General features: G+C 42.3%; 1 protein-coding gene across 3 annotated transcripts in view; it reads right to left on the reverse strand.

Moving 5' to 3' along the window:
* Nucleotides 1-2,383: 2,383 nt before the first annotated feature.
* The window catches only part of MYOM1 (myomesin 1), a 157,122-nt gene continuing 143,506 nt past the window's right edge, over nt 2,384-15,999 (reverse strand). For all 3 annotated transcript variants that reach the window (XM_045004129.1, XM_045004130.1, XM_045004131.1), the window contains one exon: nt 2,384-3,373. In XM_045004129.1, the coding sequence (XP_044860064.1) occupies nt 3,080-3,373 (294 nt within the window). In that variant the 3' untranslated portion in view covers nt 2,384-3,079. The remainder of the gene's footprint in view (nt 3,374-15,999) is intronic.

Consider the following 15,999-nt stretch of genomic DNA (forward strand, 5'->3'; position numbering starts at 1 on the left):
AGGTCAGCTTCAGATTTATAACAAAAAAACTCATACTGGGCAAATGTTGCATGGTTTTGTGTTTCATGCTGAATGTTTTATAGTGTTCTTAGCTTTAAAATTTGAGATTTCTTTTTCTAAAAGTATCAAAATTACACTGTTACTCTTTCATACACTAGACTTTAGAGGTCAATCCTGCATCCAATGGACTCCTCACATGAACAAGGGCTACACACTAAACCACAAATGGCAAGGATTTAATTACCATCAGCACTTACCTATTTGATCCTCACAGAGCTGCCATTACTACAGCAAGGGAAACTGCAGGATTTGTGGGTTCACAATAGTTGAGATGTTATAGGAGATAAAAGTGTGTGAAAAGGTGAGCACATATCATGCTTAAATAAAATGCTGTAAATATGTTAGTTCTACAGATTTTGATGTGACAAATCATGCTGCTGTGAGATCTATTCTGAAAAAAAATACATAACGTGGCGTATTCCACATGATATTAAGATAAGTTTGCTCTCAAATTAGAGACTGAGTTGATAATGACTTAAGATACTGGAAATACATATGAATTCCATTGTTCCAGCTCATTTAATAATGAGCAAAGGCACTTTTGTAAATCACTGACTAATGTACGGTATTACCACTGCCACCACAGAAGGCAGTTGTTGCAAAGGATCAAAGATTTGGATTAGTAGTTATATAAAGCTTTCAGCTGAAAAATAGTTTTTCTAGGATTTGATGAATACCTACTTTGTAACCTTCATAAGAACAATGGGGAAAAAACTACAGAGACTATGAATTAAGAAACGTAGAGTTAATCTGTTATTGCTCATGTCTGTGAAGACTGAGGCATTCAGTGTAACTAGCTGAATTTTAAGAAGTGAACTGACTTTATTGGAGCTTCATATTCTACAGCTTCTACTCTTTCTCTACTTTATTATAAGGAAAAGCTGTAGGTAACAATAAATTTCAATGAATACATTACCAATTCATTCCTGGTTTTCACCCACAATGGCCAGCAAAAGACAGGGTACAAAGTTCTTGGGAGCAGAAAGACTGCTGGAGGAAGATTGTTGTGGAGCTAGACGGCCGCAACCTCCCTCCTACCAGAGGCCCATAGGAACCATCAGAGCATCTCACATGGGTGGAATGGGGGTTTAAGTGTGTGGTTCAGTGGAGCTGGGTGATGTGCTGAGGTGACCCGGCACACCCACACTGCAGTGTCCACTGGCAAGCTTCTGGTCCTGGCCCCAACAGAAGCTTATGCTGATCTTTCCTAGGGCAAACCCCAGGAAGGGCAGTGAGGGAAAGAATATGTGCCCTTCTCCATGGGTGAATCCCCTCCTGAAATGGAGCAGGCCTTGCTGTCACAGTGTAATGTAAGCTATGCCTCTCTGTACCTGATAGGGTGTATCTGCCAGTGGCCTCTTTTCAGAAGTCATTAAGTTCTCTGCAGCAACAACAGGGCTTGGCACTTACATAACATTTCATCTTCAAACAAAAATTATTAATAGTCATAATGTCCCTGTTGGTTAAGTAAATAATACTGTCCTAATTTTATATAGGGGAAAACAAAACAGAGAATTTAAGAGACTTGGTTAAGTCCACTTCATTGGAGGCACAATAGGGTTAAATCTGGCCAATGAATCAATGGTAGAACTGAGATTAAGAATTTAGGAGTTTCTGGGTCCTATCACCATGCTTAGTTCACCAAATGATGCTGCTTCTACTCTACATGATGTAACTGAGAAAAATTTCAGTCACCACAGCTTATATCCCTTGGAAATAAATGTATAAAAAGACAATATTAAATGTACAATTTATCAGCTTACATTACTTCTAATACTTGTTGCTAGTTTTCTGTGGTGTTAATGTCCAATAACAGATGTTAATATGCTGAACTTTAAGAAAGGGATTTTCTATGGCCTCAATTAAGCAAAATACTTAAGCACATGCTTAACTTTAAGTACATGAGTAGGACTGTCAAAGTCAATGGAACTACTCATGTGCTTTAACTTGTGAATGTGCTTACGTGCCTTGTTGAACTAGGGTCTGAAGTAGGGTGACCAGATGTCCCGATTTTGGGGTATTTTTCTTATATAGGCTGCTATTACCCCCCACCCCCGTCCCAATTTTTCACACTTGCTGTCTGGTCACCCTAGTCTGAAGTTGGTGAAGATCAGAATTGAAACATGTGGAGGTTTCAGTGATTTCACTCTGTGTTTTATAGTAAAGACCAAAGTGAAGATTACCACAGTCAAAAAGGCCATGTGACTGTTGCAATGGTGAAGAAGTTGTTAGCTGGAAGGTGCGGTGAACAACTACCAGACCAGTGACCAACAAAACAAGACAGTGAAACAAGGTGGAAGTAGAGATGAAAGAAATGTGTTCCGTTTATTTGTAACCATTGAGGAGGAATCATACACTGTTGTTGACATGAGCGCACATTAATATTATAGCAACACATACGACATATTTGTTGTTTTAGCATCCTGGGGCTCATTCTCATTTATACTACAGCCCCTTTACACTACTCAGACAGTATAAACAAGCCTTAAAGTGGTTATAAATTACATTTACTCCCATTTTAAGGCACCTTTCTTTATACTGCCAAAACCGTGTAAAAGGGCCTTAGTGTAAATGAGAATCAGGACCTCTGTTTCTAATAGCTATAGTACACTCCATATACACTACTTCACCAAAGTCTGACCAAATCTAAATTGTTGCTCAGAAAAAACATCTCCTTTAAGCCTTGATCATTCTTAATCCTTTCAGCCACCTCATTAACTGCCTCCCTTGAAACTCTCCCTCACTCTTCTTGTTTGTGTTGTATGGAGGAAGAGGGTCAAATCTTGGCCCTGATGCTGCATTCAGGGTCAGGCTTTGTTTGGTTAGCTATAAGAGACTAGTGTTTAAATATGCATTAGTAAAGGCACTATTTTGCTTAGTGTAAATAAGTGTAATAAAGACACAAGTGAAGTGAGTGGAAGGATCCAAGGCTATTTGCTATGCATAAAACAATTTACACACATGAATTATGCCAGTATATTCAATCTCTCCCCCGTACTTCTGTTTCCTAGTCTCAAATTCACACTTTCTTTTTATCTCCTTTACTGGATGCAGGCTGAGATACTTCATCTTCTCCCTCAGGTATGAACACACTTACAGTGAAATCACTTATTTCTGTGCCGTATTTGTTTTTCACCAAAATGCCGTATCTCCCAGAGTCGATTGTGTTGACCCCAGTCATAGTGAAGCTGGCGCTTTTTCCAGATTCATATTTCAGGATGCAGTGGGCATCTGCTGTCAACGGTTTCTCATTCTTCAGCCACGTGACCTCTGGGACAGGATCTCCCCAGACATTGCAAGTAAGATTAAGCGCCTACAAAAATGTACAAATGGGTTATAAATAACAATTGATAATTGATTTTTTTGCATCCATTTGGATGAATAATTCCCTCAGAGTCCCCTCTTAGCTTCCTGCTATTAGACAATGGATACTCATAAGCATCCAAGATCAATAATTTCTGATGTAGTCTGATCCATCAGGAAGGAAGAGAATGAACACAACTAATTAAAAAGCTCCATTAAAAACCTCTTCCCTCATGACCATTACCACAACCCCTCTGCATTGTTTAATACAAAAATTAGACATTAGCAGCACCTGAATGTTAGGCCTTAAATGAAAATTTGAAGAACCATCTTCAAATTGGATGGATTTGTTCAGGTTAATTCTATAAGTGTACCACAAAAATAAAGTCAAACCTCCCTAAATATATCAATGCTTAATCATTAAATGATCATGAATTAATCTCAAATTTAAGAATGCCCTAAATTACATCCTGACAATTTCACAAACAGATAGAGTTGTTTTACAGACTCCCATAAAACTGCATACCATCTAACTGCTACTATTTTTATCTGAAATCAATACAGTTTTCAGGGCCAATTTCTGCCCTTGGATGCTTACACACATATTTCCCTTTGAACTTAATTGGAGCTAAATTTGCATGAGTGCTGAATTTGGTCCTAACATTAAGGCAGTATCTTCATTAGCAGAGGGCCAGTTGTTAGAAAGATCACCCTGACAGTTCAATAACTGCTGCAGGTTTACAAATCTCTTTCATGCACCGGTAGTCAGAGCTCCTTTAATTTTTCTCTCTCAATGCCAACCCAGAAATACCCACAGGGAAGATATTCAGACATGTAAATGTGTAGCATGCCATTCACTTCAATACAAAGTGGCCCTTAATTATTAAAGAAAGTACTAAGTTAAAATAAAATTAGGATACAATCACTAAAAAATGAAGGCTCTCACAGCTGGGGCATATCTCGCCCCTTCCCTTTAGGGACATATAGGATCTCCAGGAATGGAACCTTATTTGTCTCAATTTGTTGCCTAAGTAAGAGCAGTTGCCTGGAAAGGAGGCTTAATGTGTCCTAAAAATGTCATCCTGCTTAAGTTAGCTGCTACTTCTCCCAAGAGATTCAAAGCCCTGGTGGCTTTTTCAAGCCCTACTCCTAATTGTAAGTTTCACTCTTCCAATCACAATGCCATGTGACTTATGTGACCGACTGCAACTAATAAATACAGCAATAAATATTCACAGCAGATTGTTGAGAATCAATTCATAGTAGAAAAAAAACTCACAAAATTCTCTCTCATTGAGTAAATTCAAATAACAAGTACATTTGCTGACCAACATTCCACAAGCAAAAAGAAAGGCTAAATAAGTAAAATAAATTATTCTGTGTGAATTAATGACTTATCTCTCTACATCCCTGGTCCCCCCAGTCAGACGCAGGTGAGTATGCTGGGGTATAGGATTCAGAACATGTCTATTTTTTTCTTCTTTCCTTAGGTTTTCCACTGTGTGCAAATATTGCCCCTTCTCTTGAGTCAATGTATTGAATTCAGCTCACTAAAATGTTGTGAAAAGTAGTTAACTGGTGCTTGTGTTCAAGAGAGTCACTTCAAAGGCTAACATCTCAAGCTGAAGTGTTAGCTTTAATTCTGAATACCCTGGATGTGTGTGTTGAGCTGGGAGTCAAGCAGTGGGTAATGTCTGTTTCCTGAGGTTAAACATTTCCTTCTCTCCTTTTCCCCATTTAAAAAAATAAATAATTAGCTTGTAAACAACTACAGTACAAATTCTTTCAAAGACAATATGCAGGAATCAATAATAGGTCACATATAAGAAAATATAAAAATAAAGTCCATCAAATCTTATTTGAAAAGTCCATAGAAATGAACACTTCAGAGACAGTTATGTGTAGAGAAGTATGGTTTAAGTGGGACTTAAATGGTGTGCAGGCCTTAGGCTGGCACTCTGCACTGAGGGGAATTTCATCTCTATGATGCTGAGCCCTCCAGGCAGAGCTTCAGCCCTAACATTCTGAACAGAAAAATCCATCATAATATCTGTTATATCCTTGGGGCAGCCGGTGTAGGAAGCAATCACTTGAGGCCAGAGAGCAGGCAGCTAACCAAAACCTCCATTTTATTTACATATATACAGAGAGCACCTCAGCCGGTTGAAACCGGTTGAGCTAACCCATAATAATCTAACTCAGTTGCCATAGCAACAAAACCATGACAACCAAATACACAACATATTCCTCCCCCCCTAATAAGAACATCCCCTAAATAAAACACACACTAGACTAGAGAAGGAGGGTAGACTGCCTCCATTCCCGGCTAAACCCTGGGGATTATTTTGCCCCATAACCGTGGGTTCGCCCTAGCTAAAGGTCCAGCCGATGAGGAGGCCTTCTGTCTCTAGGTGGATTACGGCGAACTACTGGTGTTATTGCACCCGAAAGCACTAGGGGCTCAGGGTCCGCAGCACGAACAGGTGAGGAGGTGGTATCAGCTCGTGCTGGGCAAAGGGGTATCTCAGCCGCCGGCAGTAATGGAGGAGAACAGTCAGAAACAGGTGACTCGTGATTCGATCCCTCACCAGAAGAGGTGAAGTCAGACCCCTCAACTGCAGATGGGTCCTGAGGACTGGCATGACCTGGCAACAGCTGATCTACATGTCGCCGCCAGGTAAGATTCCCTGCAGTCCGGACTGTGTAGGAAACAGGTCCTGTTTGAGTGATGACTGTGGCCGGAACCCATTTAGCTCTGGAAGTATAATTCCGAGCCAAAACTGGCTGTCCCGGGCTAAAGGTTCGGTCTTTTGCTCTGGGTGCCCGTCTGATGACTTGATATTGCTGCTGATGTTGCACAATTTGTCGGGGTTCAGAAGGTTTCAGCAGATCAAAGCAAGTGCGCAGCTGTCGTCCCATCATTAGAAAGGCCGGAGATGCGTGGGTCGTAGCATGAGGTGTGTTTCTCTAGGAAAGTAAAAAGGTATCCAGACGCTTTTGAATGGAGTGTTGTCCCCTTGCTGATTTCAAAGCGTTTTTCATTGTCTGCACAAATCTTTCAGCTAATCCGTTGGTGGACGGATGATATGGTGCTGACGTGATGTGGTGTATCCCATTTGCTTTCATAAAATTTTGAAACTCCTGAGAAACGAACTGCGGTCCGTTGTCGCTCACAAGTTGTTCTGGCAGACCAAAACGACTAAAGAGTCCTCGTAGTTTTTGGATAGTACTCTCTGCAGAAGTGGACTGCATTATAGAGACTTCTGGCCATTTAGAATGGGCATCTATTGCCACCAAGAACATGCTTCCTTCAAGGGGGCCAGCAAAGTCAACGTGAATACGTTGCCACGGGTTTTCAGGCCAGTCCCATGGGTGTAGGGGTGCCCACTGGGGTGCATTCCTCACACCCTGACATGACATACAAGCTTTTGCCTTCTCTTCAATAGCGCTGTCCAGTCCAGGCCACCAAAAATAGCTTCGTGCAATTTCCTTCATGCGCACTATTCCACAGTGACCGGAATGTAGCTGTTCTAACATCTGTGATCTCAGTGGTGGTGGAATAATGACACGTCTCCCCCACAACAAACAACCAGATTGGACCGATAACTCCGTCCGCTTGGACATGTAGGGAACAAGGTCGGATGAGACCGGAGAGGTTTGTCGAGATGTTCCATGCATCACCAGGTCCATAACGTGGGACAATACTGGGTCAACGCGAGTTGCCTTCTTTATCTGAGTAGCAGTGATGGGTGTATTCTCTACCTGTTCAAAGTAGAAGATTTCCTTGTGGGCACTATCTTGGTGTTTGACCGGCAAAGGCAACCTTGAGAGGCCATCCGCATTGCCGTGTAGAGTGGATTTCCGATATTTGATTTCATATGTGTGTGCTGAAAGTAACAATGCCCAACGTTGCATACGACTAGCAGCTAATGGGGGAATGCCTGTGTAAGGTCCAAAAATTGATGTCAGAGGTCGATGGTCTGTGAGAAGAGTAAATTTTCGCCCAAACAGGTACTGATGAAACTTCCGAATTCCAAAAACAATTCCTAATGCCTCACGTTCGATTTGGGCGTAGTTAGTTTCTGCTTTGCTTAGAGTGCGTGAAGCAAAAGCAATAGGTCTCTCTTCTCCTGAAGGCATAATATGTGACACGACTGCTCCCACTCCATAAGGGGAGGCATCGCAGGCCAATTGCAGTGGTAAGGATGGATCAAAGTGCGTTAGAACTTCAGAATTTAGCAATGCATCCTTAGCTTTGTTAAACGCAACATCACAGGCTTCAGTCCACTTCCAGGCCTTGTTCTGCCCAAGGAGCTCATGAAGTGGTTTTAGCAGTGTGGCTAACTGTGAGATAAACTTTCCATAATAGTTCAGGAGTCCTAGAAACGAGCGCAGCTGGCTTACATTTCGAGGTGGGGGAGCCTCCACAATAGCCTTAACTTTTGCAGGGGCCTTATGAAGACCTGCAGAATCAATGATATGTCCCAAATATTCAACAGAGGGCTTGAAGAATTCACACTTGTCTTTGCGAACTCGTAGGCCATACTCTTCCAGTCTTTGTAGGGTAGCCTCTAAATTCTTTAAGTGATCCTCTTCATTTCTTCCAGTGACCAGGATATCATCCAGATAGCACTGAACTCCTGACAAGCCACACAAGATCTGGTCCATAGCCCTCTGGAACAGGGCGGGAGCAGATGTTATTCCGAAGGGTAGACGACAGTATCGATAAAGCCCCTTATGAGTCACAATAGTCAACAGCTCTTGGGACTTTTCATCGACGTGCATCTGTAAATATGCTTGACTCAGATCAATCTTACTGAACTTTTGTCCCCCAGCCAGGCCTGCGAAGAGGTCATCGATGCGGGGAAGCGGGTATTGCTCTGCACACAACACTGGGTTGACAGTGACTTTAAAATCACCGCAAATCCGGAGAGAGCCATCTTTCTTCACGATTGGAACGATAGGAGTGGCCCATGAGCTATGGGTAACTGGTATTAGGACTCCATTGGTGACCAGGCGCTCCAGGTCTGCTTCAACTTTTGGCCTGATGGCATATGGCACAGTTCGGGCTTTCAGATATTTTGGTGGACTGCCAGGTTTAATGTTCAATGTCACAGTGATTCCCTTCATACTTCCCAAATCATCTCCAAAAACAGCAGCATGTTTCCTTAGTATAGGGGTTAGACTGGTTTCTTCTTTAGTCATCCGGTGCACTTCTGCCCAGTTCAGTTGAATCTTCCCAAGCCAAGACCTACCCATTAAGGCTGGGTAGTTACCTCTCACCACAAACAGTGGCAATTTAGCCACCTGTCCATTGAGCTCCACCTTAACATCAATAGTGCCCAGCATAGGCACAGCTTCTCCCGTATACGTCTTCAGAACAGTTTTTGTTGCCTTAAGCGGAAGATGCTGTAGCTTTTCTTTATACACAGTCTCGGAGATCAGTGAGACGGCTGCACCGGTGTCCAGTTCCATGCGTATACGTTTGCCATCCAATAACGGGGTTACCCAGTATTCATGTGAGCCCATTGCCAAAGACAAAACATGCAGTGGCACTTCCTCTTGCGATGAGGTGTCACCTTGATCATCCTGGGTCTGCTCTAGGGTATGCAGGGTTCCTCTTTTTGTCGGCCAGACCACAGGCCTCTTTTTCTTTTGTTTACAGGCACACTCAATGTGTCCCTTTTTGCCACAGTGTCGACACACCAGGTCCTTACACCAGCATTCTGATGCCTGGTGACCCGGCTTACCACAGCGGTAACATTCTTGACTCTGCACAGTTTTGTGGGTCGGTTCTTGTGACACTTTTTGCACCCTAGGGGGTGCACCGATGTATTGTGCCTCCCTTGTAGCCAGTTCCATGGAGACAGCAATATCAACAGCCTTCTGTAAGGTAAGCTGAGCCTCTGTCAGTAGGCGCTTCCGTATAGCTTCACTGTACAGGCCACACACTAACCTGTCACGCAGGGCATCATGTAACATTTCTTTAAATTCACAGTGTTCTGCTAGCTTTTTTTAAATGGCTACAAATTGTACAACTGTTTCATCTTCCTTTTGGTCTCTTTTGTGGAACCTATATCTTTCAGCAATTACCAGTGGTTTTGGGGAGAAATGAGACCCCAGGATTTCCACAATGTCACTGTAAGATTTAGTCTCAGGCTTAACAGGGTGTAGTAAGCTGCGTAGCAGAGAGTAGGTTTTAGCCCCTACAACAGTTAAGAATATTGGCACCTTCTTTGCTTCTGTAATGTCATTTGCAATACCAAAAAGCTCAAAACGCTCAGTATACACATGCCACTGCTCTGTATTCTCATCAAAAGGCTCCAGGGGCCTGGTCAGAGTAGCCATGATTTTTAGTTTCACTTTCACAGTCAGTGCAACAAGCAGCTTTTTTGTTTGTTTGTTCTTTACCTTAACTTCTACTTCCTTCTGTTACTGGAGCAGCACCGGAGTCTCACCCTCGTCGCCAGTGTTATATCCTTGGGGCAGCCGGTGTAGGAAGCAATCACTTGAGGCCAGAGAGCAGGCAGCTAACCAAAACCTCCATTTTATTTACATATATACAGAGAGCACCTCAGCCGGTTGAAACCGGTTGAGCTAACCCATAATAATCTAACTCAGTTGCCATAGCAACAAAACCATGACAACCAAATACACAACAATATCAGTCTCACTGTTTCTTTTCCTACATCTGTAATATATTGCTTGCAATGTAAAATATTATTTAAAACAGTCTGTTTCAAATGTAGTTTGAAGGGTTTTATTCCAGAGAAAATCATCTCCTGTGAGATGATAGGAGTGGAATGTAGTGAAAAGCCAGAATCAGCTTCCTGTTCCTCTCAGAGGTGAAAGTAAGCCGGTCCGGTCCGGTGTACCGGCAAGAGCCAGTACACCGTGCTGGACTGCACCAGCTTCCGCAGCGGGGATTTAAAGGGCTCTGGGCTCCCCGCCGCAGGGGGCAGTCCAGAGCCCTTTGAATCCCGCCCGCAGCTCTGGTGGCCGGGCTTGGGCCGGGATTTAAAGGGCTTAGAGCTCCCGTGGCTGTGGGCAGCCCAGAGCCCTTTGAATCCTGCCCGCAACTCCGGTGGCCGGGCTGGGGCCGGGATTTAAAGGGCTCAGAGCTTCCGCGAAATTCGGGAGTGACGCCTCTGGATGACGTCACTTGTCGACGGCAAGCGGCGTCAGCGAGAGGCATCCCCGCTGAAATTCGGGGGCGATGCCTCTCGGTGACATCACTTGTCAGCGACAAGCGTCATCGAGAGGCGTCCCCGCTGAAATGCCACTGAAATTCGGCGGCATTTCAGCGGGTGCTCTCCTGGGGGCCAGGACGTGGGCGCATTAAGATGGCGCCTGCGGGCACCGCATTGGGGACCACTGCTCTAATTCAGTGGCTCTCAACCTTTTCAGACTACTGTACCCCTTTCAGGAGTCTGATTTGTCTTGCGTACCCCCAAGTTTCACCTCACTTAAAATCTACTTTACTAAATCAGACAAAAAAATACAGAAATGTCACAGGACCCTATTACTGAAGAATTGCTTACTTTCTCATTTTTACCATATAATTATAAAACAAATCAATTGGAACATAAATATTGTACTTACATTTCAGTGTTTATTATATAGACAAGTCATTGTCTGTATAAAATTTTAGTTTGTACTGATTTTGCTGGTGCTTTTTATGTAACCAGTTGTGAAACTAGGCAAATACTAGATGAGTTGATGTACCCCTGGAAGACCTTTGCGTACCCCTGGGGGAATGCATACCTCTGGTTGAGAACCACATCTCTAAATTACCTGCTCCTAATACAGATTCATCTAAAGGTGACTGTGGAAGGGACTTAAAATATTTCTGCCCCTGTTGTTAGCCCCAGTTAGAGACATGGAAAGATCAATGGTAAAAAATATCCAATAGACCTCCCTCTTTCCCTTCCTGCCTCGGGAATAATGATGAAAGGTGAAAAGGAGATCCACCCATCAAATCAAGAAAAGGGGGAGATATTTTTTTCTATCGCCTCAAACGTAAAGTACTTCTTCATGGTGGGCCTCACTGCAGGGGATTCCCAGAAACAATAAACAAAACTCCAAGAGATTAAAAAGGGAACAAGAGGGGAAAAAATATCCTTCCTCCTCCAAAAAAATATGTAACTTGGTGAGAACAGAGAAAAGGTAGACTCTGGGTGCCAGGAGGTCAAAGCCTGCTGAAATGGAGACTCCAGCAGCAGCCATGGTTGGAGAGTAAGTGGGGCTCTTAAACCTGTTTTCTTGGAGTCCTCTGGCATTAAATAAATATGTATTTGATTGCAGAGATGCTTAAAAAGCTGAAGGAAAGGTAAAAACTCCCACATTATTCCTGGCTATTCATGGTCTCTGAATATGAACAGCTCAGCCACACCTGGACACTGCAGCCAGTGAAGAGTCTATAGTTTCATTCTCTATTCAGTACTTCTATATCAAGGGTTCTCAAACAGGGGGTTGTGTCCCCTCAGGTGGTCACAAGGTGGTTACACGGGGGTCATGAGCTGACAGCCCCAAACCCCCATTACATTAAATCCCCCCCCATTTTTAATTTATAAGGGGGGTCACACTCAGGGGCTTGCTGTGTGAAACGGGTCACCAGTACAAAAAGTTTAAAACCACTGTTCTATATTGTGTCCGCATTCTTTGATACATAAGGGATCAGTATTGAATTGTCCCTATTGTCATTGCAAGGTCCTAATGAGTTACTGTCAGTGACGCAGAAAGCTGTATTGGATGCATCACTCAAACCCTAACAGTCTACAGTTGTGCCAATTTTTCCCTAACTGAGAGAAATGGCAGCACCGATAACCCTTTTCTCCTTCAAATTGTTTCTTAAAATAACTTCCCCTTTTGCTTAGCCTTATGTCACTGATCTGATCACTGGTGCTGTTTATTCCCACTCTGATGCACCCACTTCTTTATTGTTTGTGTTCTGCCTATTTATGTGGAAAGATAATTCTTATATTTCAGTATGAATATAGTAAGCTCCCTGGTCATTTTAAAATCTTATGGGTGGGAGTTTCATTACAGTGGGCCTGCTGCCAAGGCCTGATCCTTTGTACTTAGTATTGCATCTATCTGTTTTAGACATTTTTGCCTTTGGGACAGGGACCTTATCAACATATGTGTTGGTAAAACACTATGCACGCCTATGGCATTATAGAAATCATTGATTATAATACGGGTCAAATCCTGAGGTCTTTCTTCTAGTACCAGCTGCAAAACACTCTGGCCTGCCCCTGTTGGGGAGGGCAGCTTCCCCCTGCAAGGATCATTCCCTTTCTTCAGGGGAACTCTCCATTACTCGTGCTTGGCGCAATGAGGGGGAAGAAGGAAAGGACTAGAAACCCTCTCTGGATAGTTGGCAGGAGATTTTCACACCCTCAAGGAGGCCAGGTGACCTATATTCCAGATTAGCAGAGCTCCTAACAGAAACTCAGATTACAAAAAGGATAAAAACTTTTGTTTTTAAAAAGTCACTTCTTACTCACTTAACATACCCATGTAAATCACTGGAAGTTTTGCCCAAGTAAAAACAGAATGAGAATTTCAGAATTTGCCCCCCTGCCATATATATTTATAAAACTTACAGTAGTACCCACTGCCAACTCAAATCCTCACCTGCCATGCCGTGATTTGAGATTTAAGATTTTCAGATTACATTACAAGACTGAAAAACCATTTATGTATATCAGTGCAAACATCTTTATCCATCTAGAACATTATCATATGCTGTTAAAACAAACATCAATTCATATATTCCACTACACACAATTCAGTACAAAAAATGCATGTAAATAACATTATGGTTATGTTTTTAAATTAAAGGGCCAAATCTGCATACAACTGGAAATTCAAAGTCAAGGATGAAAAATCTGCTGCCCTCAGTTTATATGATTGCACTAGATGTGGCAGCTCTTATGTATACTGTGATAAAAGAACATCATAGGGCTCTTTGTAACTGCTACACCCTGCATTACCTCACTTTACATTCTAAAATGTCATTGAGGATTATAAGAGTTGCATGAACTACACACCAGGTGTAAACAGATGCTCCCATCTCTCCAGAATACATACAAACACTGGGGACAAATGGGCCACTCTCCGAACTATTTGTTCAGTAGACAATTCTATCAATATGGAAGTTAGCAGTTACTGTAACTTCACTGTATATGGTAGACTAGAATGCCTTCAAGGTATATAATTTTATTTTGGTGGGTATTATTTTATTTTTCTTTTTAAAAACTTTCTGGCTCACGTTATAGGATGGTGACTAGCAAAATTATATTTTTTAACCAAGTTTTTTTTTCAGTTTTATAATTACAATCATACATCAAGTGTTAGTAAAAGGCTATTTTTTTACACAAGCTTCATTTCAAAATGGTCAGAACAATGTGTATTTGTATAATTGTGTTTTTTTAAGAAGAATAGATCCCTGTCTGTGATCCTGAATACCAAGATTCAACCTGGAGTGAATTTTTATTACCCCTTCATACAATATTGAGACTATTGTTTCATTATGTATGTGCTGGGACACACTGAATTGTATGGGCAAGATCATGAGCCTACAGGGCTAGATTATGGCTACTCTGTATGAGGAGGCTGGGGTGAGAGAATGACATGAGCCTCCCCTATTCTGTCCTATTGCAGAGGTCAGAATCAATCCCAGTCTGTGTATTCGTGGCTCACAAGCACCAGGGAACTCTAGCAGCTATAGTATTAGTAGACACTCTGTAGAGATGGGCTGAGAGCAGGACTATGGTATCAAATGCCAGCACTGATCTAACACAGGGGGAAGAATATCTTGCACTACAGCAGTGTCAAACAAATGGGCCATGGGCTGGATCCAGACCTCATGACACACTCCGATTGTACAGAAACTAAGCTTTTCTATTAAAAAAAAAAGAGAGAGTAAATTTCTCGCCCTTGGTGACTGAAGAGATAACCTTCCAAATGTGAACTAAACATAAACCAATGGCATGTCTGCCCGAGTCTAAAGAGAACCTGAAACAATGAGTTAGCAGGATGAACTCCTCTGTCCCCTATTAATGGTTTACGTGTCAGATTTAAAGACCAGCAATGACATTTAATGTCAGCATTGACTGATCATTGTAGTGGATGGAACAGGCTAAGGGGTAAGAGTAAAGCTCTTAAGAGTTGGCAGTTGCTGCAGAATAGGAAATACAGGAATAAATAAAAGTTTAGTTGCTACATAAAATCTGTTTTGTCCCCTTGATCTCTGGGTGAACCTCCCATTGCCCTGCTCTAACATCAATTCCTTCCTTCACTGACAGAGCACAGAGGCTCCAGTTCATGACCAGCAAGCTTTCTGTGTTCCCTGTGTAGATCTCATGCAGGTGTATAGGGTGAAGTAATGAAGCAGGACAGGTGTCTGAATTCAGTAAATGACAAACACAGCTACCTAGGCAAGAGAAGGTGAGAGTTTTCTGAGGAGGCAAAGCACCACACCCATTTGCTGGAGGGCTGTAGCCCAAACTGAGATTTCTCTGAGCCTTTGTTTTATGTCAAAACTTTTGAATAAGACTTGGGCGGAGACTTTTCTTTTGTTTCTGGACCCAGTCCACCAACTTAGATGACTCTACACAAATCCCATACTATATTAATTGTAAAAGACTTTACAACTCTGTCTATACATCTCATGAATAAAACAAGGTCTCTTAATATCCTATTGAATCCATAGTTGTTGGGCTAAAGATACTTATCTTGAGTGCGCCAGCCTTCCTCTATTCACAACATCTCAAATATCCGTGTGGTTTTGAGTAATGAATGCGCTAGGAAGCCTTTACAGCTCACTTTGCATAATTCCAACCAATCTCTCTATATATATCACCGCATTTTGCTTCTGAAAGCTCATACTTATCTGTATTGTTTTATTTCAACTCTTCTTTGGCAGAGAATTCTCAACTGATATAATCACCCAAGTTTTCCCACCACAATCGCATATCAGACTCATCTCTTAGCAAAAGCAATTATTTCAGCTGAAAATTGGCATATTCACTCATTTTCCTCCTGCCTTCTTCCCCACTCTGTTGCAGTTGCAAGAATTCTCTATGAGAATGTCTAATTACTATAGCATTCCCTTCAACTACTAATCAACACCACAAACAATATTTGTACCAATTCCGCCTATGATGTCTCTGGCAGACAGTGGGAATTAAATGGCAAGATTTGGTTCCAAACACTGAGTGCTTGAGAGCTGCAACATCACAGGCATCAAAGCTTTTATAGTGAGAGTGTTGCTGAGATGTGGTCATGTGGTCAGTATGTTTGACAATAGGATACCAAAAGGCTGACTTTTATGGAAAATTGGACTGGAACTCTTTGTAACGTTCTCTTGATCTGCCCTTAAAATGACACTCTCAAAGCCAACATCCAATCTTGCAATGTTGACCTCAACACCTGGGAGCTCTTAGCCCATGACAAGATCCGTGGCAGCTCTGCCACCTTGGACTGAAAGACTTTGGGAGCTCATGGATTACTGCAATCAAGGAGAGATGTGCGAGGCATAAAGCTAAAAGCAGTGCACATTCATCTACACTTGTCTTCACCTGTGGCACCTGCAGACAGGGTTGCAGGTCTGAAATTGGTCTTTGGTCT

The sequence above is a fragment of the Mauremys mutica genome, chromosome 2 (genome assembly GCF_020497125.1).
Source record: "Mauremys mutica isolate MM-2020 ecotype Southern chromosome 2, ASM2049712v1, whole genome shotgun sequence".
NCBI lineage: Eukaryota > Metazoa > Chordata > Testudines > Geoemydidae > Mauremys > Mauremys mutica.